Source organism: Zootoca vivipara, chromosome 8, assembly GCF_963506605.1.
Source record: "Zootoca vivipara chromosome 8, rZooViv1.1, whole genome shotgun sequence".
NCBI classification, from domain to species: domain Eukaryota; kingdom Metazoa; phylum Chordata; class Lepidosauria; order Squamata; family Lacertidae; genus Zootoca; species Zootoca vivipara.
In genome coordinates this window covers 464,392-490,706 of record NC_083283.1, presented here as the reverse complement: position 1 = coordinate 490,706, position 26,315 = coordinate 464,392, and the positions used below count along the sequence as shown (strand labels likewise).

At 54.0% G+C, this 26,315-nt stretch overlaps 1 protein-coding gene across 7 annotated transcripts in view; it reads left to right on the top strand.

The window, feature by feature from the left end:
• The window catches only part of PLEC (plectin), a 116,690-nt gene that overhangs the window by 10,298 nt on the left and 80,077 nt on the right, over window positions 1–26,315 (top strand). For 5 of the 7 annotated variants that reach the window (XM_035124578.2, XM_035124576.2, XM_060278200.1 and 2 more), the window contains one exon: window positions 2,201–2,402. In XM_035124578.2, coding sequence (XP_034980469.2) covers window positions 2,201–2,402 — 202 coding nt within the window. Of the gene's footprint in view, window positions 1–2,200; window positions 2,403–16,545; window positions 16,704–26,315 lie in introns of those variants that run through there. The other 2 variants (XM_035124591.2, XM_035124589.2) reach the window with 1 other exon arrangement.

The window sequence follows — 26,315 nt, the reverse complement described above, 5'->3', positions numbered from 1 at the left end:
GCCTGTACCAGGGAATGGGTGGGTGTGCCAGGGGAAGGATGCATGTGGGAGCGCTCCGAAGGGGGAGAGCGCCTGTGAATGCATGGGTGCCAGTGTCTATGTGCAAAGGGGGTGTGCGCGCATGTGCGTAAGGGGCGTGGGGCTCTCCTGCTCAAGATGGGGCCCTGGGTGGGTGTTTCTCAGCTGCTTTGCTTGAGGCCATGAGAGCCTCTTGGGTTGGGAAAGAGAGAGGGCTCCCCCCTGCCCCACTCAAGGCGGGCAAAAGGAATAAGCAGAAAAGAAGAGCGTCTGCTGGATGAGGCCGGGGCCCCACGGAGCCCAGCATCCTGTTCTCACAGGGTCAGCTCAGATGCCCAGATGGGAAGAAGCTCACAAGCAGGGCAGGAGCCCAACAGGCCTCCTCTGCTCAGCTGCCATTCCCAGCAGGGATAGCCCTCCACTCCATCAATGTCCTCTTTTAAGGCTTGGATTGGTGGCTATTGCTGCCTCCTGTGGCAGGGAGTTCCACAGTTTAACTTGATGCTGCTTTCTTTTCTAGGTCCATGAGTTCTCGTTTTTCATGGAGAGAGTTGTGGTTACAGTTTTATCTCTCTTATGAGATAGGGAGGGAAGACTGGGGAGGGGAAAGGGTTTGTTTAATGTTTGGAGCCTGACTAATTATCATCATTTCTCTTGCTGGTAAGGAAGGGCGTAAAAACCTCTGCCTTTCTCCCCTCCTCTTCTGGAATGTGTGGCTTGGCTGGCTGGCTTAAGATACCTGCGGGTGTTTCAGGCCACAATCTCTGGCCCTGGAGCAGCTTTTGTCTCCAGTTAGGAGGGTCATAAAGAAACATTTGAAAAACAATGGGGGTGGGGTGGGGTCTGCGTGGGGGCTTTTGCTCCTGGCCCCCATCGTGCCCAGCTGAGCCCCAGGAATTGCAGCACAGAACTCCCCACCTCATGGTGCAAGGCTGGGGGGTGGGGGTGCAGCAGGCCAGGCCTTGGCAGGGAACCAGGCAGAGGGCCTTCTCGGTGGTGGCGTCCGCCCTGTGGAACGCCCTCCCACCAGATGTCAAAGAGAAAAACAGCTACCAGATTTTTAGAAGACATCTGAAGGCAGCCCTGTTTAGGGAGGCTTTTAATGTTTAATAAATTATTGTATTTTATTTTTCTGTTGGAAGCCACCCAGAGTGGCTGGGGGAACCCAGCCAGATGGGGTATAAATAATAATAATATATTATTATTATTATTATTATTATTATTATTATTATTGGCAGTGTTGTTCAGTGGGTAGTGCCTTGGGTGGCCCAGCTCTGAATCCTCATAGTCCCCAGGGGGGCTGTTTGGGACAAGTGCTTCTCCTTAAACCTGGTGAAAGTCTGGCTGGGTCTAGAGAGTTCTCCCACCCCACCCCACCCCACCCCACCCCGCCTCCAGGCACTTCCCCCTAACCTGGAACCCCACCTGGAATGCAGACACACACACACACACACCAGCCTCCCCTCAGGTGCTGAAGGCCAGCTGCTTGGGAGCACAGCAGAGGGAGTGCCTGGGGGTTGGGTGTCTCTACCGCCACCCCCACCCCCAAAGCAGAGCTTTCATATTTGGTCATAGCACGGGATTGGCCCTCTGGTGTCACGTCTTCTCAGGCCAGGGGGGGGTTCTGGGTGAGCGCCAGGATTATCCTGGAGGATCGTGACCCCCCAAGTGGTGGGGCAGGAGGGTGTTAGCTGTCCTTCTGGGAGCAAGTGAGCCCCCCCCCCCGAGCAGCCCCATCGGGAGCCAGGACAGGCAGCAGGGAGTTGAGGCTGAAGACTTGGCTCCCGCTGGAAGGGGGGTCTTCGGATGGAGGCTTCTGAGGCTGGCCAGTAATTCCCCCTCCCTCCAGCCAGGTTGCCAAGTGACCCCCTTGGGTTGAGGACTTTGCTCCCCTCCCTCCTGCAGGATGCGGCTTGGCTGGCTGGCTCGAGCTGCCTGGCTCCACAGGCAGATCCTCAGGGGGTGGGGCAGGGTGGGCTCTGCTCCCTCCCTGCTGCCATCGTCTGGGCTGCAGAGCTGCTCCCCAACGAGGGTGGGATGGGGGCTCCTAGGCCCTCCCTGCAGGACAAGCTGCTTTGCTCTGGCCACGGGGACCCCCAGTCCTGCAGAATGGAGGACACAGGGGGGGGGCAGGCTGCTCCCAGTCTCTGCATCTCTGACCCTGCTCCTCCCCGCCTTGCAGGAGGTGATGTCTTCTTCCCGCCGGAAGGAGAAGCCGAAGATGGCGGAGGAGAGCTCCAGTGGCAGCAGCGGGGGCTCTCCCAGTCCGGGGGACACCCTGCCCTGGAACCTCCCCAAGCACCAGCGGACCAAGAGGACCAAGGCGTCGTCCGGCAATGGGACAGTCCTGGACCCTGCGGAGAGAGCGGTCATCCGCATTGCAGGTAGAGAGGGGGGCTGGCGGCCCTGGGAGGCCTGATCAGGGGATGTTGCTGGATTGGGGCCCTGGGGGGTGGGCTGCTCTCCTGAGTTGACCCTGGCGAGGGCACCAGGGGCTTCTGTCGCTGGTGCCTATCCCTGGCTCTGCCGCTCCTTGCGCCGTGTTGTGGCGCTGTGTTGTTGTGCACCCAGGGGGCACTCGGGGGCCACTTGCCAGGGGTGCTTTGTGCTTTGGGGTCTTCTGTTGCAGCTGAGTCTGGGCTGGATGTTGTGTCGAGGGCTTGCGTCACATCTCTTGAGTAATTGCCCAGCAGAACTCTCTAGGATGGTGTGTAGGCGGTTGAGATCCATGTTGGTGGAGGGAGCCTGGGGCACCTCGGACACCCCCTGGGAATTCCTCACGGGGCACTTTGGGGGCAAGGTTGTTTGTCTCCGTAGGAAAATAGATGCAGCTCCTGGTGAGGTTTCCATTACTCCATCCAGACACGGTTTGTGGGGTCCATTTTTGCCAACCTTGAGAGGGTGCTTGTTGAGTCTGTCTGTGCCCTCTTGACCGTTGCCCTTCCTGGCTGATGGAAGTTGGTCCGGTTGCTGCTGGGTGTGATGGAGGGTCAAGGGTTGGAGAACCTCTCTTTCTTTCTTTTTAAATTTTATTTATATTTTTCATTATTACCATTTCCAAAATCACGTTCGCTTTCAAAAATCTATTTCCACCATTCATATCTTTCTTTTAATGAAAACATTCAACGTCTTCCCTTCTCTGGTGCCTTTAATTTTCCCACCATTCCTGCATATTCTCATACAGTGGAACCTCGGTTTATGAACACCTCGGTTTATGAATTTTTGGTTTACGAACGCCGCGGACCCCTCTGGAACGGATTAATTCTCTTTCCATTACTTTCAATTGGAAAGTTCGCTTCAGTTTATGAACGCTTCAGTTTATGAACAGACTTCCGGAACCAATTACACCCATGCTTCGGGTTAAGTACGCTTCAGGTTGAGTACTCTGCGGACCCGTCTGGAACGGATTAATCCAATTTCCATTACTTTCAATGGGAAAGTTTGCTTCAGTTTATGAACACTTCAGTTTCTGAAGAGACTTCTGGAACCAATTGTGTTCATAAACCGAGGTACCACTGTATATCAATTTACATCACTAGGGCTGGCAAGAGGGGCGGGGTGGCTGCTGCCCTGAAGGAGGTGGTACGTAGAGTGGCCCCTCCTCCGAGGAAACCCAGCCTGCTGCACTCGATGGTCTTAGCAACTCCCACCCAGTTGCAAACACCCCCTTTGGGGGCAAAGCACTCGAGATGGTTGTGGGGACACAAACGTCAATGTTTGTGGGGGAAACAGACCACCGTGACTCATTTCGATCTGGCTTGGAACGGAATCGGCCTCGGTTGCCTTGATGGGTGACCTTGTATGAGAGAAGGACACTGGGAGGCCACATTGCATTGCATTGCATTTCTCCTGTTGATTTTGACTTGCTTTTATTGTCAATTGTACTTTGCCTTGAGATATATATGTGGAAGTTTAATACAGTGGAACCTCGGTTTATGAACACCTCGGTTTACGAATTTTTGGTTTACGAACGCCGCGGATCCATCTGGAACGGGATTAATTCACTTTCCATTACTTTCAATGGGAAAGTTCACTTTAGTTTATGAACGCTTCAGTTTATGAACAGACTTCCGGAACCAATCACACCCATGCTTCGGGTTAAGTACGCTTCAGGTTGAGTTCTCCGCGGACCTGTCTGGAACGGATTAATCCACTTTCCATTACTTTCAATTGGAAAGTTCGCTTCAGTTTATAAACGCTTCAGTTTAAGTACTCCACGGACCGTCTGGAACAGATTAATCCACTTTCCATTACTTTCAATGGGAAAGTTCGCTTCAGTTTATGAATGCTTCAGTTTATGAACAGACTTCTGGAACCAATTGTGTTCATAAACCGAGGTACCACTGTAAATAAAAACAGATAGATGGGGGGAGGGATGGTTCTGCCCTCTCAGCCTGTGACTGCTAGGTTTGCTCAGGAATTTTTGGCAAGGAACCCAGAGATTTTCCGAAAGTGCGCCTTAACCTGCTCTGCGTTTCCTCCTCCTTAACAGCTGAGTCGGGACATTTCTAATGAGCCATTAATTTTTGCATTCCCTGTGTCATCCACAGTTGCAGTTGTTGCATTTAACTGCCTTCGCCATGGTCGACTTATTTTGTGGAATTATCATCCTCTGGCACAGGGGGAGCTGCCTTCTGCCTGGAGGGGGGGAGGGAAAGGTGTGCTGGGGGCCAAGAAGCCTGCAGGCCAGTTATGGGCAGAAGCAGGAGGGTGGGGTGGAGCCTCCCTGGCACTGACCTGCTTTCCTTGCTGCTCCGACCTCCCTGGCAAGGGCAGTGGGGGTGGCAGCAGCCCCCTGCAAGGGGGAAAGACCTTCCTCCTCACAGCCCCAACTGCTGCAGGGAGCAAGGGGGCAGTTGGGGGGGGGGGACTTGAAGCCCCGAATCTCCTTTCTCTTTCAAGACGCCTCCATTCTTCTGAAGTTAGGAGAAAACACTCACTGTATAAATAACCTTTTTGTATACCAAAAACTTGGTGCTTCAGAAAATGACCACCTAACAACCACATTAGTAAATGCAAGTTGGGGGGGGGAGGACAGGTGGGGGTGGGTGATATTCCTTCCTCTTGTTTCCTCCTGGGCCTCAAATACAGGAAGCTCTTCTGCCTGGCTGAGGATGAAATCTCATTAGCAGAGCCTTATTAGGGACAGGCAATAAAACATCCCAGAGGCCATGAGTTGAGCCTCGCCCCCTAGGAAAGCTTTGCTCAGAGTAGACCTATTGAGATTAGTCATGTTTGTTCATTTCAGTGGGCCTACTCTGAGTAAAGCTTTTTTGACGGCAACCCCCCTCTCACTTGGAAGGAGCCCAGTGCCAAGTGACAGAGCCTGGAAAAAAATACATGGACGGTGGACTCTATTTCTCATAGAATCATAGAATAGAATCATAGAATCGTAGAGTTGGAAGAGACCACAAGGGCCATCCAGTCCAACCCCCTGCCGAGCAGGAAACACCATCAAAGCATTCTTGACATATGCCTGTCAAGCCTCTGCTTAAAGACCTCCAAAGAAGGAGACTCCACCACACTCCTTGGCAGCAAATTCCACTGCCGAACAGCTCTTACTGTCAGGAGGTTCTTCCTAATGTTTAGGTGGAATCTTCTTTCTTGTAGTTTGAATCCATTGACAGAGATGAGATGACAGAGGGGTCCCAGCTCAGTTTCCAGGCCCCTGCTCCCCCCCCCCAGTAAGCCTGGCCCCCTATCTATCTCTGCTAGGAAGTCCAGTCTAAAAAGCTGGAAGCAGGACAGGCCACATGAAGTGATCTTGCTAAACACACACACACACACACACACATACCCCAAGCAGGTGTTATACTGCATCAAGTACTTTCAGACTAGACTCCTGTAATCTGCTCTCCATGGGGCAGCCCTTGAATGCCTCTGGAAACTGCAAAAAGGTCCGAATGCTGCAGCCACACATTTGCTGGAAAACAGCTGATCCTATTTGAAGATCCTGTTTGTTCTTTGCTGATTCCCTGCTTTTTGGGGGGCTCAACTGAAGGTGCTGGTTCTTCCCTTTAGAGAATTGGCACATAATGGGCAGCCCCAGGACCACTTTTTCCTCTCTGCCCCTTCCCATGCGCTGTGGTCCGCATCAGAGGTCCTGTCCTTTGAGGAGCGGTGGGTGAATGAGTGCAAGGGGGGCAGCAGGGCCTCTTCGGTGGAAGCCCCTCCAGAGGGGAAGAAGCCCACCAGGCCCGGCCTCTGCTCTTATGCTGACATTGGGAGAGAAGGGGGGCACATAGGGGCAGGCAAAGGGATCTGAAATTTTTGCCTTTTGCTGCTGTCGGAGAAGAAGTTCAGGAGCCATAGAATCATAGAATGGCAGAGTTGGAAGGGACCCCAAGGGTCATCTAGACCAACTCCCTGCAACGCAGGGATCACAAGTGAAGGGTCTGCTGCTTTTTATTGTTTGCTGGAGCTTTACGAAACAAACAACATTGTGGTGTTTTATTATTTTGTAACTGGGTGGTTAGACCCCTCGGGCTGGGTAGACAGTTGTTGCATACAAACAAATAAAACCTGCGTGGCTGAAGGCCAGACGAGTTCTCCCCAACCTGGTGCCCTCCAGAGGTTTGTTTATTATGTGACAGAAAGGGGTACGTCCCCCTCAGGTGGGGGATTCCACAATCTGGGATTCTGATGCACCTGGACCAGTGGTTCTCCAAGGGTGTGACGAGAGGAGGGCGAGTGTGGCAGGAAGATTCAAGAACAACCAATATTATATTTCGGAACGATTCATGTTCTTATGAGGCTGCATTGTTTTATATTTCCTGGGTGTCCATTAGTCATATTATAAAGCAATTGTGTTCTGTGTTATAAATTGAGCAGTGACAGGAGTTGTTTCTTTTTGTTTTCCAATGTATTGCTTATCAGTAAAAAAAAAAAAAGATAAATCAGTGTGGCATGAGTAAACTTTCATTCTGATAGTGTGGCCCATTCGGAGCAGGTGAGCCAACGGTACCAGAGGAGGGCAACCAAAATGGTCAAAGGCCTGGAAACGATGCCTTATGAGGAACGGCTTAGGGAGCTGGGTATGTTTAGCCTGGAGAAGAGAAGGTTAAGGGCTAATATGATAGCCATGTTCAAATATATGAAAGGATGTCATATGGAAGAGGGTGAAAGGTTGTTCTCTGCTGCTCCAGAGAAGCGGACATGGAGCAATGGATTCAAACTACAAGAAAGAAGATTCCACCTAAACATTAGGAAGAACTTCCTGACAGTAAGAGCTGTTCGGCAGTGGAATTTGCTGCCAAGAAGTGTGGTGGAGTCTCCTTCTTTGGAGGTCTTTAAGCAGAGGCTTGACAGCCATATGTCAAGAATGCTTTGATGGTGTTTCCTGCTCGGCAGGGGGTTGGACTGGATGGCCCTTGTGGTCTCTTCCAACTCTATGATTCTATGATTCTACCAGGGCAGCCCCTCCACCAAACTTGGCCGCAGACCAGCCTGCCAACTGTGTCCAAGTTCAGCTTCACAATCAAGAGCAGGGAAGTTCCCTTTCTGTCCTCCTCCTCACCTGGCTCCAGGTATGTTTCTGGGCCACAATAAGCCTTTGCACAAAGCTTAGCTATGATTCTGTAAACATGAAAGCTGTCCAGCCAGTATTTGCCACCTGTGTGAGGGGAGCCAGCCACAAAGCCAGGCCTTATCCAGCAGAGCCACGCACACGTTGCAAACCAATGCTGAGCCTGTGCGCTGGGGCTGTGCTTTTAACGTGCTGCCCTTGTTTGCCACACGGAAATCGGTCTGGGCCAGATCTTGGGAATCCCCAAGGCAGCTGCAGGAGGGACCTGAAGCAAGGGGCCTAAATGTTCAGGAACAAACAGAACCTAAACCCAAGTTAATGAAAACAAAACAAAACTCAGAAACATCAAGAATGCAATCTAGTTTAGGCTTCAGGCGATTTTGTTTCAGAGATGGAAAAACAAGCATTACAAGTATAACAAATTAGGGTGTTAGCACAGGGGACCCCCAAACCCTTTTTTTCTGAGAGAAAGAGACCTCACTTCACGCAGAAAGATTCCTTGTGCCTTTGTCATGAGTTGCTCAGGAGTGCAGAGAAAATGTGGCAGGAGGTATATATATATATAGGGGATAGAGTCATCAGCAGGGGGAAGACTTGGGGAGGCACCTGGTCTGGGTTGACACCTCTCAGGAAATACCTGGGGAGGGCTCTGAATGGATGTCTTCCTGCAGGGAAGACAGTTGTGGTGGACTGCAAAACTGCTTCTAGCAGCCGGCCTCAGATGCATGCGGTTCTTTGTGACTTTGTGGGGCTCGACTGGGGCTGGTCCTCATGGTGCGTTTGCAGCTGCATGTGTCCCGGTTTTAATTTGTGTCCTTCACATGATGTTACTGCCAAACAACACCAGACTTAGTGCTCCCCCCCCCCTGAAAATTTGGGTTTCCCCGATACGGCAGGAGTAGGGAGCCTTTGGCCACGAGGGGGTCCAATGGTCAAGAAGGCAGTGAGGGGCAGGTGGGGCTCATCCGCCTGGGAAGGAAGCCCACCTAAGAGAAGGAAAACTGGCCCTAAACCCCCACTGCCTTGCGGGATCTCTTTGGGAGAAGAAAAGGCGCAGGAGTATAAACACAAATCCAAAGGGGAGTCCCTAAGGCGGTTGGGTGGTGCCTTGTACGCCTCCTTTGGGGCAACTCCAGCAGCCAAGTTGGTGCCAAAGTCTTGCTCTGCTTTCCTTTGGACCACCTCAGCGATGCTGAGAGGGGGGTCTTGTGGTCTGGGCAGCCCAGGACCTCCAGACACACAGCCCAGGCTTGCACCCCAGGGAGGTCACTTCAGTGCTGCTAACACAGCGGTTGGACTTCACCCCTGGAGACGCACTCCATTGTCTCTCGAGACAGGCAGAGGCCAACAACTCCCACCAGCCCTGGCTATTGGCCATCCTTGCTCTAGTTGGGTACCATCTGGAGGGCTCAGGGTTCTCCATGCTTGCAGTAAGGGGAAGATGCAGCAAGTTGGGGGGCGGGGGGGATTGGGCTCCAGAACTCTCTGCTTGGGGTCACAAGCAATTTGTTTCAGTGTTTCTGGGTGATTAGTTCTGCTACTCCCGTTTCCATGCCTGCTGCTTCCCCGTGACTTTTCCAGCTGTGCTCCAGAAGGAAGGAATATTCTTTTTTGTATGATAGAATCAGAGAATAGAATCATAGAATCATAGTTGAAAGAGACCACAAGGGCCATCCAGTCCAACCCCCTGCCAAGCAGGAAACACCATCAAAGCATTCCTGACATATGCCTGTCAAGCCTCTGCTTAAAGACCTCCAAAGAAGGAGATTCCACCACACTCCTTGGCAGCAAATTCCACTGCCAAACAGCTCTTACTGTCAGGAAGTTCTTCCTAATGTTTAGGTGGAATTTTCTTTCTTGTAGTTTGAATCCGTTGCTCCGTGTCCGCTTCTCTGGAGCAGCAGAAAACAACCTTTCTCCCTCCTCTATATGACATCCTTTGATATATTTGAACATGGCTATCATATCACCCCTTAACCTTCTCTTCTCCAGGCTAAACATACCCAGCTCCCTAAGCCGTTCCTCATAAGGCATCATTTCCAGGCCTTTGACCATTTTGGTTGCCCTCCTCTGGACACGTTCCAGCTTGTCAGTATCCTCCTTGAACTGTGGTGCCCAGAACTGGACACAGTACTCCAGGTGAGGTCTGGAGGCGACTGTTTCTCTCCTATGCTGGGTGGGACCATGGGGGCCTGGGCCCCTCTTGTCTAGTCTCCTGCTGGAAGGGGCTGGGTGTGTGGGGTGTGTGTGTGGGGGTGTTGCAGCAGGAGCTGGGTGAGCAGAACGTGCCTCTTGCCTTGGTCCTCCCCTGCAGTGAGAGCGGCCTCCAGCAGAGGGCCCTGCAATACAGGTCCCTTCGCCCCCCCCCAAGCTCTTTCTTGTCCATTGGCAGCAAAGGAGCCTCTGGAGGAGCCAAGCAGAGACTCAGGAGCCACCTGGACAGAGAGCGGGGGCCACGGTGTCCCCCCTCTTCTTCCTCCCTTAGGCCAGTGCTCCCAGCTGGATCCTCCCCACCTGCCATTTCTGCGCCCTGATCTCAGGCTGGGCAGTGTCCAGTCCAGCTTCCCTGCATCTCCCTCAGCCCCACAGGAGGGAGGACAAGGCCTGGCGCTGGACCCACGGAGAGCCCATTCATTTGTTGACTTGTTGCATTTCTATCTATGAGTCCATGATCCCACCTTTTCCCGTCGTTCTCCCCTCCGTATTTTTATCCTTGCAACAACCTTGTGAGGTGGGTTAGGCTGAGAAGCAGCTCCTGGCCGAAGGTCACCCAGTGAGCTTCATGGCTGAGTAGGGATTTAAACCATAGAATGGCAGTTGGGAGGAACTCCGGGGGTCATCTAGTCCAGCCCCCTGCAATGCAGGAATCTCAGCTAAAGGATCCATGACAGAGGGCCATCCAACCACTAATAATAATAATAATAATAATAATAATAATAATAATAATAATATATTTATACCCCACCCATCCTCCAAGGAAGGAACTCCAACCTCCAGTTTTGAGAAACGGGACCCTCTTGACCCTCCCTGGGGCAGCTCAAGGGAGGAAGCTGTGGGCGACTCTCTCTCTGCTCCTGGCGAATGAGAGCTTCTCCTTCCTTGGAGGTTTATTGGCAGAGGTTGGGTGGCCATCCGCCAGGAATTATTCAGCTGCGATCCCTGCATTGAAGAGGGTTGGACTCGATGACCCTTGAGGGTCCCTTCCAACTCTGCCATTCTGCGATCCTCCTGCTTTGCTTCCATCCAGCCTGAGGGGGGATTCTGGAGGACTCAAAAGCCTCACTTGTGTTTATTTGGGGTAGCCGCAATCCCAGGGCTGCGGCGGCTTAACCTTTCGCCCTGCACACGGGTTGGTCTCCCTCCTTGGTGGGCTCGTTTAGTGGGCTTCTCTCTCTGAAAAGCTTATTTATTTGGTGTGCAGAGGATCGGCAAATAGCACCCACCTGGGGAGATGACATCACCCTCCCTGGACAGACACTTTTGCCCCACCCCCCGCACGCAGGTCACTCACCTGCTTTAAGCAATCTTGGGCAGAGGCTGGGGGCCAGCCTGGAGGGGCATCATCCCCTGTCTTCCTGACAGTAAGAGCTGTTCGACAGTGGAATTTGCTACCAAGGAGTGTGGTGGAGTCTCCTTCTTTGGAGGTCTTTAAGCAGAGGCTTGACAGCCATCTGTCAGGAATGCTTTGATGGTGTTTCCTGCTTGGCAGGGGGTTGGACTGGATGGCCCTTGTGGTCTCTTCCAACTCTATGATTCTATGATTCATCCTGCTCCTGCACTCTAGAGGCTGATTACCAAGCAAGAGAGCCAGTTTCCTCCCTCCAGCCATCCCTGGGGTGGTGAAGGAGGAGCCCTGAAAGGGACTTTTGATCGCCCAGGTGCAACCACCTGGCTGTGTTATGCAAGGAGACCTGTCACCAGGAATAGGAGTGCCCCAAAGAGGGTGGGGCAAAAGGCACCTGGCAGGGAAGGCTGTTTAAGGGACACCTGCCAGGGACACTTCAACTGTGGTTCTTGCATTGCTGTGGGTTGGACTAGATGACCCCAGGCGGTCCTTCCAACTCTATAATTCTGTGATTCCAAGAGGAGCTGGAAGGCCTGTGGGATTCCCCTCCTGGAAGAGGAATGTGCTTGACCCCTAGATCACTGCCAGCTAAGCCCTCTTGTCTGGCAAGTTTGCATCTCCCCCCCTTCTCCTGCCAAAGGTTCAGAGGCGATCCCTGCTCTGGAATGCAGGTGGGGGTCATTATTCATACCTAGGAGGCAGAGCCCTTTGATCGCTGGCCTGTGGAGTCCAGAGTTTCCTGCCAGGCACAGCCAGCGTGGAAGTGGACCCAAGTCCCTGCTCTCCTCCTCCTCCTCTTCTCAGCAGGGATCCAGGCTAGCCTGGCAAAGCAGAGTTGGTGACCTTGTGGCTGAAATATTTGCCCCTAGCTCTAGGAATCCAGTGGGGGGGGGATGTGATGTCAGGAGGCCCCTCAGCTCTTAGAAGGCCGCTGCTCTTCCCATGGAAGGAGGTATCCTGGCAACCAAAGAGAACTCCCCTTTCTTCTCACCCCAAGCTGGGGGCATGAAAACTAGAGGGCAAGGATCCAGGCACAATTAAGCACTTTTGAGCCTCTTTCCTCTGGGGGAGGTGTGTGTGTGTGTGTGTGTGTGTGTAATTCTGCCACATGCAGCTTCTTCCTGCCAAGGTCCAGGGAAATGTCGTGGTCCATAGAATCATAGAATCGTAGAGTTGGAAGAGACCACAAGGGCCATCCAGTCCAACCCCCTGCCGAGCAGGAAACACCATCAAAGCATTCTTGACATATGGCTGTCAAGCCTCTGCTTAAAGACCTCCAAAGAAGGAGACTCCACCACACTCCTTGGTAGCAAATTCCACTGCCAAACAGCTCTTACTGTCAGGAAGTTCTTCCAAATGTTTAGGTGGAATCTCCTTTCTTGTAGTTTGAATCCATTGCTCCGTGTCCGCTTCTCTGGAGCAGCAGAAAACAACCTTTCTCCGTCCTCTATATCTATATGACATCCTTTTATATATTTGAACATGGCTATCATATCACCCCTTAACCTTCTCTTCTGCAGGCTAAACATACCCAGCTCCCTAAGCCGTTCCTCATAAGGCATAGTTTCCAGGCCTTTGACCATTTTGGTTGCCCTCTTCTGGACATGTTCCAGCTTGTCAGTATCCTTCTTGAACTGTGGTGCCCAGAACTGGACACAGTACTCCAGCTGAGGTCCAATTCTGCCCTTGGGGTGTGCTTCCTGCAAACCTAAGAGTTGACATACGAGTGGTTCGACAGTGGAACAGTCTGCCTTGGGCGATTGTGGACTCTCCTTTGCCTTAGTCATAACTAGGTTTTTCTGAGAGCAATGTTGCCGTTCTCGTGATGGTTGGATGTGTGGAATGCCGCTCAGCTCCCACAGGGCTAACCCAAAACCCACAAGGGACACTGGGAAGAGCTCGGAAGCGATGATGCTTGGAAAATGAATCTGGCACACGGCCTGGCTTACTAGCATGAGTCATCTGGGCAGAGGCCTCTGGGGTGCTCTCTCTCTCTCTCTCTCTCTCTTTCTCTCTCTCTCTCTCTCTCTCTCTCTGTGTGTGTGTGTGTGTCTCCCTTTGCTGGTTATGAGGGACCACTGATGGTGACCCCAACACTCTGAGCCTCGCTTGACTTCACGATGGGGAAGAAAGAGGGTGCGCCCTGAATTACCTCTAGCCGCCATCCTGCCTTAAGGCGCTGGCACCCCAGGCCGGTTCTTGGGTGTAAAAAGGATCATGTGAACGTTACAAGAGCCTGCTGGATCAGGCCAATGGCCCATCTAGCCCAGCCTCCTGTTCTCACAGTGGCCGTCCAGAGGCCTGTGGAAAACTTTCCTGTGGTTTCTGGTATCTGGTAGCCAGAAACATTGTTGCCTCCAGCTGTGGGGGCAGAGCAGAGCCCTCCAGGCCCCCCCCCCCTAGAATCATAGAATAGAATCCTAGAATCCTAGAGTTGGAAGAGACCACAAGGGCCATCCAGTCCAACCCCCTGCCAAGCAGGAAACACCACCAAAGCCTTCTTGACATGCCCTCTGCCATGAATTTGTCTAATCCTCTTATCAATCCATCTAGGCTGGTGGCCTCCTGTGGGAGGCAGTTCCGCAGTTTAACTCTGCGCTGCATGCAGAAGTCCTTCCTCTTATCTCTTCTGAATTTTCTGTCTCGGGAATGGGGGTGGGGAGGGGCTGGATTGGATGGCCTTTGGGTTCCCTCCAGCCCAGAGGTGCTGCTTTCAGTTCTCACTGGGGCTGCTTCCAAAGGGCCGGTCAGGCTGACTTTGCTTGTTTGCAGCAGGAGCAGCCGAGCCAAGCAAGCAGTTGGCGGCTGGCAAGGAGCTTTTATAGGGTCTTCCCTGAGCAACCCACTTGCTGGCTGTCCTCAGGCCACCAGCGGCTGGCTCAGACCTCCAGATGGAACGTAGCAAGAGGTGCCCTCTGTGGCGCTGCATTGGGTAACCCAGGTGGGGCACCCAGGGAAGTTTCCCGGTTGGTTTCTGGCATGCCTGCTCCTGCCAAAGGCCAGTGATCAGCCTAGTATGGCCACAGCATGCCCAGAGTCCACCTGACGCCACTCCCTTCTGTGCCAAGGGTGGGTGAGTCACAGCAGCTCCTGGCACACAGCCAGGGGGCCAACTCCTTCCCTCCGTGGGCTGCTTGAGAAGTATGAGCATGACTTATGGGGCTGGAGCAGGGGGCTCAGGCTGGCTCTCAACGCCTGCAGGAGTGAGCCCGAACTTTGACCTTTCCTCTCTTCCCATCATACAGGAGACCTTGGGAAGATGGGTGGAGAGGAGGACCCCCAAACCCAGGTGGGGAGCAGGATGAGTGGGTGGGCAGCCCTGCGTGTGCCAGCTGGTCCTCCAAGTCCTGCCTGAATTAATGCCCTGGGTGGCCCCTCCCCAGCTGAATTGTGCCCCCTGCTTTGCCCCCAACCCCCTGGCTCCCTGCCCTCACTTTCTGGTGCCACGGTGCTCTGTCCTGCAGGCTTAGGAACACGAGGAGATTGTCATTCCCTAAGAGGGCACATTGACTTCATAGCGCGTACTTGGGCCATGCTAGGGCACTCTGAGTTCTGCAGCACAAATAATCCCGCTGGGGTTCTCACTCCCCCCCCCCAATCCGTGGACTCTTCCCAGGACTTTTGGTGCAGCCATGGGGCTATTTTGTTGCCGCTGATGTCAGTGGTGGGGCACATGTGCCAGCTGTGGGAAGACGAGGGATAATTGGCCATTGCGGAGTTGGAGGGGGGGGGGAAGGTGGAGAGAGAAAGAACTCTGCTGGAAAAATCCCTGGAACCTGTTGGAGTCAGAGAGCGTGCTTTATAAATACCTGTTGGCCTCATAGCTTTCAGGGGGTGGGGCAGGCGGGTTGGCGCAATAAAACGACACATGGCCCTGTCTCTCTTCCTCTGTCTGTCCTGCTATGCTTTGTGGGAAGGGGAGCCCGCCTGCCCACCCACCCACCCACCCACCCGCTCGAGTTACACTCATGCTACCAAGAGAAGATGACTGGGCCAGAGGCTCAGGCAGAACTGGGGGGAGAGACTTGTGGGGGACATGGAGAAGAAATCCATAGGACGACAACTCTGGCCCTGGTATCTGAAGAAGTGTGCATGCACACGAAAGCTCATACCAATGACAAACTTAGTTGGTCTCTAAGGTGCTACTGGAAGGAATTTTTTTATCTTGCCCTGCCTGGAAATCCTTCTGCAGCCAGCCAGAGAGTCTTTAGGTCTGGGTCCCCTTCTACATTCTGCTCTTTGGGGTTTCAGGGTCCCCAGGCACAGACCCTCCCCACACAAGCCACGGAAGGAAGAAACAAGGCAGGGCCACCCCCCCACACACACCTCTGGTGGCAGCGATGGAGAGGCCACCAACCTAGATGGCTTAGAAAGAGGATTAGACCAGGGGTCAGCAAACTTTTTCAGCAGGGGGCCGGTCCACTGTCCCTCAGACCTTGTGGGGGCTGGGCTATATTTTGGGAAAAAAATGAACGAATTCTTATGCCCCACAAATAACCCAGAGATGCATTTTAAATAAAAGGACACAGTCTACTCATGTAAAAACATGCTGATTCCTGGACCGTCCGCGGGACAGATTTAGAAGGCGATTGGGCTGCATCTGGCCCCGCCCCGGGCCTTAGTTTGGGGACCCCTGGATTAGACAAATTCATGGAGGAGACCGAGGACTCTGGATGTAGCCAGGAGGGCTCTGCTCTGCTTCCACAGAAAGGAGGAGGAGGAGGAGGAGAGGGCCCTTGCTCTCTGGTCCTGCTTGCTGATTTACCTCCCCTGTGAGAATAGGATGCTGGACTAGATGGGCCCTTTTGGCCTGGCCCTGGCCCTAGGGAACTCTCTCCCGCTAGAGGTGGCATGGCTGAGACTTTAAAAGGGAACGAGCCGAGGCAACTTCCTGGAGGACCAGGCTAATGCAGGCGACTAGCCACAATGGCTACCGCCTCCCTTTACTGTCTGAGGGCCAGCTGTTGGGAGCTGCAGGTGAGGAGAGCAGCTGCAGTTGGGGGGCTTCCCGGAAGAGACCCCCGTGGGCCCCGGGAGGACAGGAGACCAGGCTAGCTGGGATCTCCCCGTGGCCTCGTCCCTCTAGGGCTAGGCTCTTCCGAGGAGTCTGGAAGTCGCCCCCTTCCGAAGGGGACGGCGGGGTCCCTGGCCGCGGCCGCGCAGCCTGCACCAGCCGCCACCTCGCGGGCCGGCCCTACGGCCCCCGCTTGCCAGGCCTGGCCCCGAGGTCAGAGCGAGGTGGCAGGTGCTCCGCAGTCCGACCGGACCGCCCCGTCGGTCGCTCCTCCGAGTCCACCCCGGCCGGGGTTGGTCGGCGTGGGCGGCGGTGCCTTTAAAGGGTCGGGCCCGGCAGGCAGCTGGAATGTCCTTGCAGGGCTTGGCTCCCCGGCCGGGCCGCCTCCCTCCTCCTCGTCGCGCCTTCCCCGCCCCCGGAGAGGCAGGCAGGCAAGCAGGCAGGCAGGCCGGGCGCGGCCCCCTCCCCAGCCAGTCCACCCCGCCGCGCCATGGCCACCTTCAACCTCAGCCTGCTGCCCCCCAACCCCGAGGAGAAGGACTTCATCCAAGCCTACGAGGACGTGCGCGAGAAATACAAAGGTAGGCAGGCGGCCCGGCGGCGGGCGGGTGGTGCGCCCCACGTGGCGCGGGCGGCCCAGGCAGCTCCCGGTCGGTGCCCGCCTCGCCGGCGGCAGATAGATGGGCGCTGCGCCGCCTTCCCTTAATAGGGCATAGATAAGTTTGCGTCGGGCTGGACCTGTTGCGGAGCTCCGGACGCCGAGGAGCGAGACCCCGCCGTCTCTGGGCACTTGGCGCACGAAGGGGAGCCAGGCAGGCAGGCAGGCGAGCGAGACCCCGGGGCGCTGCTGGGGAGACGCGGGAGAGGAAGGGTCTTGGCCGAGCCCCGGCTCAGCCCCCGTCGCCGCCCTGCTGCCCTTTCCCCTCGGGGCTCCAGGAATGCGCTCCGTTAGCAGAGCAATCCCCCGCGCGCTGAAGTGGGCAGGGCAGGCTTGGGGGCTAAAATCAATTCACATGTCGATATTCCGCCTTCCCGTCCTTTTAAATCGGATGAAACGCGAGAGGCGCGTTGCTCTTTAGAACAGCAGGGCAGGCCCGCTTCTGTTTGGGAGAAGGTTTTGGTTGTCGTGAAGCGAAAAGGGAATAAAACTGGACCATATTGGAAGCAGAAGCTGCAACTCTCCGGGTCGCTCCAACTTCAGTCCCTCCGAGGACGAGAAGCTGAGCGGAGGGTTTGGTTGCCTCCCTCCCCCTGCAGCTACTGTCGATTAAGGGGCGAGGCTTTGGGGTCTGCTGCTGTTCTGTGTGGGGTGCAGAAGTTGGCAGGGTGTGGGGCAGAGTCCTGAGCAAGGGCCCCCACATCACACAAGGTGCTGTGCATTGACAGGAGTAGGGAAAAGCAGACCCGGGTTGCCCCTTGGTGAGCAGGTGCTGGGCTGTGTGTGCCAAGGAGGGGGGGTCATTCTAGGTGCCCCCTTTGCCCCCTTCTCTCCTTGGAAGTTTTAGGCACAAAATCTGAAATCCTGGAAAGCTGCTGCCAGTCAGTGGGGACAATACTGAGCCAGATGGAGCAATGGGGGGGGGAGACTTCTCCTGGAGCCGCTTCCTTTGCCTCCCCCACCCTGCCTCCCCCTCTTGGGTTCTGCCTGTGACTGAGGGGGGCTGAGGAGGAGAGCCCCCCCTCGCCTGCTCTGCCTTCCTGGGCCAAGGACAACACCTTGTGGGCGTCAAACTAGCCAGGGCACATTTTTTAGCCCCCTGAGAGCTGAGAAAGCAGGAAGCCTTTTTATCTGGCGATGCTCCGTGCTCAATTCCTAATGCACATCTCTTCACATAAGCTCCCACTTTGGGGAGGGGGGGATGCTCTTGCCCTTTGACCTGAACCCCTCCCCTTTCAGCTCAGTCTGGTTGTGGCCACTTAGACAAAGGCACTCTGCACATGCTGATTTATTTATTACCCCTGAGAGCAGCTACCCCTGGCATTGCCCCCCCCACCAATTTCCAGACATTTTCTGATTGCAGAACATGTGAATGCTGCGGGTGGGGGGTGGGCAGTGGGTCCCCTGGGGGGCAGAAGTGTGGCCCCCCCTCAAAGGGAGATAATTGTGTCCTTCTGGTGGGAGAGTGACCTAGGAGCTATTTAAAAGCTTCCTGGGGCCCCTCCTCCCTCTACTCTGCCCCACCTTTCTCTGCACCCCCCCCAATAGGCTCCTCTTGTTGCCAGAGTCCTCCTTGATTTCTCTCAGGGATGATGGGCAGGGGCAGAGAGTGGGGGTACCCTGTCCTCCCCCAGGAGTCCCATGGAGCTGCCTCCACGCTTCTCAGCTGCCCTTCAAAGGACAGGCAGGCTGCCCTCCCCTTTTCCTGACTGGCAGCAGGTGGGCAGGGCCGTGCCCAGTTCAGCTCTCAGGGCTGGGAATTGGGGGCTCATTGGGAACCCCAGGAATCTGCAGTTTATTTATTCCATTGCAGTTTCCCTCTCTCCTTCCCCCCCTCTTTTTTAAAATCCTCGCAGCAGTCAGGATGGCAGAGTAGGAACATTAAGGAAGAACTTTCTGACTGTGAGAGCTGTTTGAAGGGGTGGACTCCCCTTCCTTTGAGGTTTCTAAGCAGAGGTTAGACAGCCACCTGTCAGCGATTCTTGGAATGGATGACCGGGGGGGGGGGGGCTTCCAATGCTACTAATCTAAAGTTCTATGACCTCCTGGATGATGCTGAGTGGGGAGTGGACCCTGGGTCCCCTTGGCCTGGCCCTGCTGCCCAGTCTTCCCCCACCTGGTGCCTTTCAGAAGCTTTGGACTACGATTCCCCTCAGTCTCTACCTGTTCAGCTGGTGGCGTTGGTGGTCCAAAGACTCAGGAAGGTACCAGGTGGGCAAAGGCTGCTCTAGCCCACTCTGGCTTTGGCACCTGCCTCTTGCCAGCCAGGGAGAGATGGCTGGGCCTCGGGTGCTGCCTGGTCCCTGTCCCTGCAGTCGGACTATTATTATTATTATTATTATTATTATTATTATTATTATTATTATTTTATACCCCACCCTTCTGGCTGGGTTTCCCCCGCCACTCTGCGGGTGGCAGAGAAGGCTTCCTCTCCCCCAGGGGCTGCTTGGAGAGGGAAGGGCCCCTGCATGGCTCTGGCTTCCCCCCAAGCCACCTTGGGAGCCCAGGCTCTCTTAGCCCCCTGGAGAGCTGAGTGGGGCTTGCTTCAGCCACTGGCTGCTGCCCCCACTGCGATTGCCAGGGGACACATTTCCAGGTGGGACTAGGCGGAGAAGCCCTCCCGATCTTGTGCAAGGCAGAAAAGTGTTTGGCATTGTGTTGTGGCTCTGTGGCGGCGAGACAACAGCTGTCTGCCCATGTTCCTCCCACCAGGTGGAATCCTTGACTTGCAGAGGTGAAAGTGATCCCAAGGGTCATCTAGTCCAACCCCCTGCAATGCAGGAAGCGTGACTTGAAAGTGGCAGGCAAAGTTCAGCCCCCAACAGTCTCTTCTCCATTTGGGAGTTGTATCTTCCCTGCCATGCCCCCCCCCCAAATCTGGCAGCGACTTGTGGGTGATGCCAGCCTAGGTCTGGCCCTGTTATGTGTGGTTGTTCCAAGATTAAAGTGGGTCGGCTGTGTTGACCAATGTGAGCCATAGCACTGGGGGGTTCGAGGGGGTGCTGCTGGTAGCTGCAGCAGAGCTCACTTTTGGGGTGGGGGGAATTGCTGAGTGTCTGTTGCCTCTTGAGAAATGCCCCTCCCTTTGCTGGCGTAACCAGAGCTGTGCCACCTGTTTCTTTGCATGCAAGGCAGTTCCTACAAGCGAGAGTTTGGGAGGGTCTGGGGAGGCCCTGCAGTAATATTTCCAGAGCCCAGCATGGGGGGGGGCTGGGCTCTTAAAGGCCAGAGTGTCAAAACCTGGATTGTTTCATGCACATGTTTGTGGAAGACTTGTCAGCCTAGATCTGGGCATCATTTAAAAAACAACATGTCTGCTACTATTTACTTGTTCTGGTGGTGTGTCCTGGTTTTAATTAGTTTTTGCACAGTGCAGAAGCAGGCGTTGAACTCGCCAACGGTTGAATTCACCCTAAGCTCACTCTTCCTTTGTCTCCCGAGACAGACGGATGCCAGCTACTTATGTAGTCTAGTTTGACTTTGCTTTTTGAACACTGCCCCGGGATACTTTGGGATAAAAGGTGGCCTGAACACCTGATAAATAAGCCAGGTATGCTTTCCTGTGGGTGGGGAACATGGGGGGGGGGCTTAGCATCCTCTGCTTTGCTCTGCCTTCCCAGAACCTGCTGCAGCAGAAGCCCTGACAGAGGCCAAATTCTGACACAGGCAGAATTCAAGCCCAAGAGCCCTCTCCCCTCCTGTGGGTTTTCAGCAGTGAAGGCAAACACAGCCATCCTGGCTAATAGCCACTGATAGCCCCCCCCCCCAATCCTCCATTAATTTATCCAATCCTCTTTGAAAGCCATCCAGGTTGGTGGCCATCACTGCCTCCTGTGGCAGGGAGTTCCACAGGTTAACTGTGCTGTGTGAAGAAGGACTTAATTGGTGTTCTGTGGGAGAAGGAGACAAACTTCTCTCCTTCTATTTTCCTCCAGCTCATGCATCCTCTTATAAACTTCTCTCTTGCTGCCTCTGATTTGCCTCTTTCTCTAAGCTAAAAAGTCCCCAAATTTTGCAGCTTTTCTTCAGAGAAGTGTTGCCCCACCGCTCCCCCTACCGATCGTTTCAGTGGCCCTTTTCTGAACCTTTTCTGACTCTGAGATATCCATTTTGAGGTGAGGTGACCAAAATAATGCCCACACTATATTCCAAATGTGGTCCTGCCATAGATCTGTATGAGGGCCTTCCAATCCTGGCTGCCTGCTGCACTCAGCTGGTGCTTCTGTGAGTCATGCCCATCCCTGCCTTGCTCCTTCTAGCCTGGGGGAGCGCCTGTGCCTGCCTGTGGGGCCAGTGTAGCTCCTGCCTGTCTTGCGGTGGAGGAGGGGGTGGCAGCAGCAGCAGCTGAGGGTCACTGGCCCTGTTCAGAGATGGTGTGGAAAGGGCAGTGGGTGGGGTGAGGAGCAATGCAGGAACATGGGGAGACTAGGGAGAGCCAGGCCCTCCGGCATCTCCTGAGTCTTGTGCCTGGGGGCCTGGCTGGTTGGTGAGACTCATCCTCCTTGCTCATCCTCCAGGATTTATGACCCTGCAAGGCTGCAGTGTGGCTGGAATTGCTGCTGTGGCTGATTCTGGCAAGTGGCCTGGCAGGCGTTCCTGTAGCAGCTTCATGGTACAAAGGACAGGGTGCTCTGCCTGGGGGGGGACACCCCCTTTATGTTCCTGCTGGTTCAGACTCACATGTGAGGGTGGGCAAGGATAGAGCATGGGCTGCGGAGTTCCTCCAAATGGTAAACACCCCCCCCCTCGGGATTGCTGCAAGCAGAGAGATGGAGCCAGGCAGCTCTGCCCTGCCCCAGCCAAGTGGACATGCAGGGTGCCCAGAGCTCTGGTGCCCCCCCCCGCACCTTCCTCTGCCTGCTTGGGGCAGGGAGGAGGGCGGCTGGCCCAGGAGCAACAGCTGCGCTGCACAGAATCAACATCCCTTTAGGCAGATTTGTGGCACAACTTGGAGCACTGCGGGTGGTTCTGCTTGCCGTGCTTCAAAAGGGAGCCCACGGAGCTGGAAAAGGCTCAGACCAGGGCAGCCAAATTGACCAAAGGGCTGGAGCAGCTCACCTAGGAGGAAAGCGTACGACATTCGGGCCTTTTTCGTTCAGAAAAAGGGTGAATAAAGAATGGCGGTGCATTAAAATTGTGCAAGCGGTGGAGAGAGCAGCTAGGAAGAAGCTTCTCTCCCTCTCTTGAAGAATGTTGGAACCCAACAGGGCCATGTAGGGAAGCAGAAAGTAAGCTCTGCATGCAGTGCCTCGTAGTTAAACGGTGGAACTCCCTCCCACAAGATGTAGTGATGGACACAAACTCAGGGTGGTTTTAAAAGAGGGTTGGAGAAATTGATGGAGGCTCTCCGTGGCTCCTGACCAGGGCTTTTTAAAAGCCGGAACTCACCCGAACTTGTTTCTGGCACCATTGCCATCGTAAGAGAACAAGGGAGGCGTTCAAGATGAGTTCTGGCACCTCTTTTTCTAGAAAAATAGCCCTGCTCCTGGTTCTGCTGGGCCTCCACAGTTGGAGCAGGTACTGTCATGCTTCTGAATGGCCCAGGGCAGGAGAGCACGGCAGGTGCCCTGGGGTCCTGCCTCCTCGTGGGCTTCCAGAAGAGGCACCTGCTTGGCCCCCGAAGGAAGAGGGGGCTGATTCAGGGGGGGCTCCTTTCAGCCTGATCCAAGCAGGGGTGTTCTTAGGCTCAAAGGAACCCATCAAATTCTGTGCAGCTGCCTTTCACCTTTATTCAAAAAAATTCCCCAAATGGGTTCTGAGGGCCAGGCATAATTTATTCTGTACTTTTCTACTGTTTGCAAAATTCTACTTCTGCTCATCCTGGTTAGGGAGAAGGAGACATGCTGGAGCCTCATCTCAGGCTTGGCTTGGCTTGCAGAAGTCGCCAGTTTCAGTCCCCAGTTTGAAAGAAAAGAACTGCCCCCCCCCTGGCCTGAGAAGCGTGGAGAGCGCCTTGCAAGGAGGCAGGCGGCGTCTCATGTCCATATTGCCAGACCCCAGGGGACCTTAGCCAGCTCCCCCCCCCCTCCTCCTCCTCCTCCTCCTCCTCCAATTTCTGGGATTTCAAGGCAACTTACAACTTCCCACACATTTTTAAAGCTGTCTGCTCTGCCATAAGGACTAGAAACTGACTATAGAAAGAATAAAATGGGTTTTCAGGAAGCCCCCAGGATCTGCTCCCGGTGCAGACTCTGCCTTCCTTTTTCTGTGGGTCGTGCTACGCAATGGGCCCCATGTTCTTGGAGGCAGCAGCGCTTCCAAACCCCAGTTGCGGGAAGACACAGGAGGGGAGAGTGCTGCTCTTGTGTTCGAGTCCTGCTTGAGTCTCTCCCATTGGGGCATCTGCTGGGCCACTGTGAGAACAGGACTACCGTAGATGGGCCATTGGCCTGATCCCGCAGGCTCTCCTGATGTTCTCTGATAGTGGACAGAAAGGTGACCTGAGTTTTCTAAGGAGGAGGGCCCTATAGGCGTTATTCTCCCTTCCCAGAGGCGTGACTGAGCAGCCTTCTCTGCAACACAGGCAGGCCCCAGTCATGTTCCTTTCCTCTCCTCCAGGAGAGATGCCAGAAGGAGCTGATACTTCTGAGCTGCCTGCTTCAGATTGCCACTTCTGTTTCAATCTGCACGGGTTCTGAAGTATTAAAGATCAGAGCCAAAAGCCACACGGTGTGTGTTCTGCTTCCCCTTCTGCCTTGGGGCTGGTACAGAGCAGCCTGGGACCCAGTGGCTGGAAAAACAACCCAGGGGGGCTCTCTGGTCATTTCCTCCTGCAGGCATGTTCTGGAGGGTGTGATCTTGCAGAACCTAGTTCTGAGATTCATTTGCAATATGAAGGCACTACTCTGGTGAGACAGTCCGCAGGCAGGTAGGGTCTCAGCCTGCGTACCAGATGGAGCTGGTAGACAGCCACCCTGGACACAGAATTAACCTGCACCTCCATGGACAGCTGTGGGTCCAAAATGACTCCCAGGCTGCGCACCTGGTCCCTCAGGGGTACAGTTATCCCATTCAGGACCAGGGAGTCCCCCACACCCGCCCGTCCCCTGTCCCCCAAAAACAATACTTCTGTCTTGTTAGGATTCAACCTCAATCTGTTAGCCACCATCCATCCTCCAACCGCCTCCAGGCACTCACACAGGACCTTCACCGCCTTCACTGGTTCTGATTTGAAAGAGAGGTAGAGCTGGGTGTCATCCGCATACTGATGAACACCCAGCCCAAACCCCCTGATGATCTCTCCCAGCGGCTTCATATAGATGTTAAAAAGCATGGGGGAGAGAACGGAACCCTGAGGCACCCCACAAGTGAGTGCTCAGGGTCTGAACACTCATCCCCCACCACCACTTTCTGAACGCGGCCCAGGAGGAAGGAGCGGAACCACTGTATGGCAGTGCCCCCAGCTCCCAACCCTTCTAGATGGTCCAGAAGGATGTTATGGTCAATGGTGTCGAAGGCCGCTGAGAGATCCAGCAGAACTAGGAAACAGCTCTCACCTTTGTCCCTAGCCCGCCGGAGATCATCGACCAGTGCGACCAAGGCAGTTTCATTCCCATGATGAGGCCTGAATCCCGACTGGAAGGGATCCAAATGGTCCGCTTCTTCCAGGTGTGCCTGGAGTTGTTCAGCAACCACCCGCTCAATCACTTTGCCCAAGAATGGTAAATTTGAGACTGGGCTATACCAGAATGGTATAATAAGAATGGTAGAGTTGAGGTTGTTGCTATACAGGCCCCTGCTAGTTGCTACACCCAAATATGCCAGCAAGTTTGGAAAACTCAGCAATGGCCAGAGGATTGGAGAAGATCAGTCTACATCCCGATTCCAAAGAAGGGCAGTGCCAAAGAATGCTCCAACTACCGCACAATTGCGCTCATTTCACACGCTAGCAAGGTTATGCTTAAAATTCTACAAGGCAGGCTTAGGCAGTATGTGGACCGAGAACTCCCAGAAGTGCAAGCTGGATTTCGAAGGGGCAGAGGAACCAGAGACCAAATAGCAAACATGCACTGGATTATGGAGAAAGCTAGAGAGTTCCAGAAAAACGTCTACTTCTGCTTCATTGACTATGCAAAAGCCTTTGACTGTGTCGACCACAGCAAACTATGGCAAGTTCTTAAAGAAATGGGAGTGCCTGATCACCTCATCTGTCTCCTGAGAAATCTCTATGTGGGACAAGAAGCTACAGTTAGAACTGGATATGGAACAACTGATTGGTTCAAAATTGGGAAAGGAGTACGACAAGGTTGTATATTGTCTCCCTGCTTATTTAACTTATATGCAGAATTCATCATGCGAAAGGCTGGACTAGATGAATCCCAAGCCGGAATTAAGATTGCTGGAAGAAATATCAACAACCTCAGATATGCAGATGACACAACCTTGATGGCAGAAAGCGAGGAGGAATTAAAGAACCTTTTAATGAGGGTGAAAGAGGAGAGCGCAAAATATGGTCTGAAGCTCAACATCAAAAAAACCAAGATCATGGCCACTGGTCCCATCACCTCCTGGCAAATAGAAGGGGAAGAAATGGAGGCAGTGAGAGATTTTACTTTCTTGGGCTCCTTGATCACTGCAGATGGTGACAGCAGTCACGAAATTAAAAGACGCCTGCTTCTTGGGAGAAAAGCAATGACAAACCTAGACAGCATCTTAAAAAGCAGAGACATCACCTTGCCGACAAAGGTCCGTATAGTTAAAGCTATGGTTTTCCCAGTAGTGATGTATGGAAGTGAGAGTTGGACCATAAAGAAGGCTGATCGCCGAAGAATTGATGCTTTTGAATTATGGTGCTGGAGGAGACTCTTGAGAGTCCCATGGACTGCAAGAAGATCAAACCTATCCATTCTGAAGGAAATCAGCCCTGAGTGCTCCCTGGAAGGACAGATCGTGAAGCTGAGGCTCCAATACTTTGGCCACCTCATGAGAAGAGAAGAATCCTTGGAAAAGACCCTGATGTTGGGAAAGATTGAGGGCACTAGGAGAAGGGGACGACAGAGGATGAGATGGTTGGACAGTGTTCTCGAAGCTACGAACATGAGTTTGACCAAACTGCGGGAGGCAGTGCGAGACAGGAGTGCCTGGCGTGCTATGGTCCATGGGGTCACGAAGAGTCGGACACGACTAAACGACTAAACAACAACAACAAGTTGCAGCTGAGCAGATCTCTGGTTCTGGCTCAGTGGAGGAGGGCTGAGGCCGGAGGCTGCTTTGCCACCTGTGGTGGGGGCCAGGCCTTGTGCTCTGCCCCTTTTCCTTTTACACAAATAGCAGCCTTGTGGAGCTGGGAACATCAGCACACCATGTGCCGCCTGCTGCCTGTCCCCTTAGCCATGTGGGCTGTTGCTTTGGGCCTGTCAGGCACTAGGACCCTGTGCTGGCTGCTGCTGGAGCCTGGGAACTACAGCTGCTGGGGTTGAGTCACTTCCTCTCTGCCCCCCCCCATTTCCAGTCCCAAGCCCCACAGTGTAACCAGGAATTCTGCACATTTGACACAGAGGTAGGAGCTAGGTTATTTTATTTTATTTTTTTATTT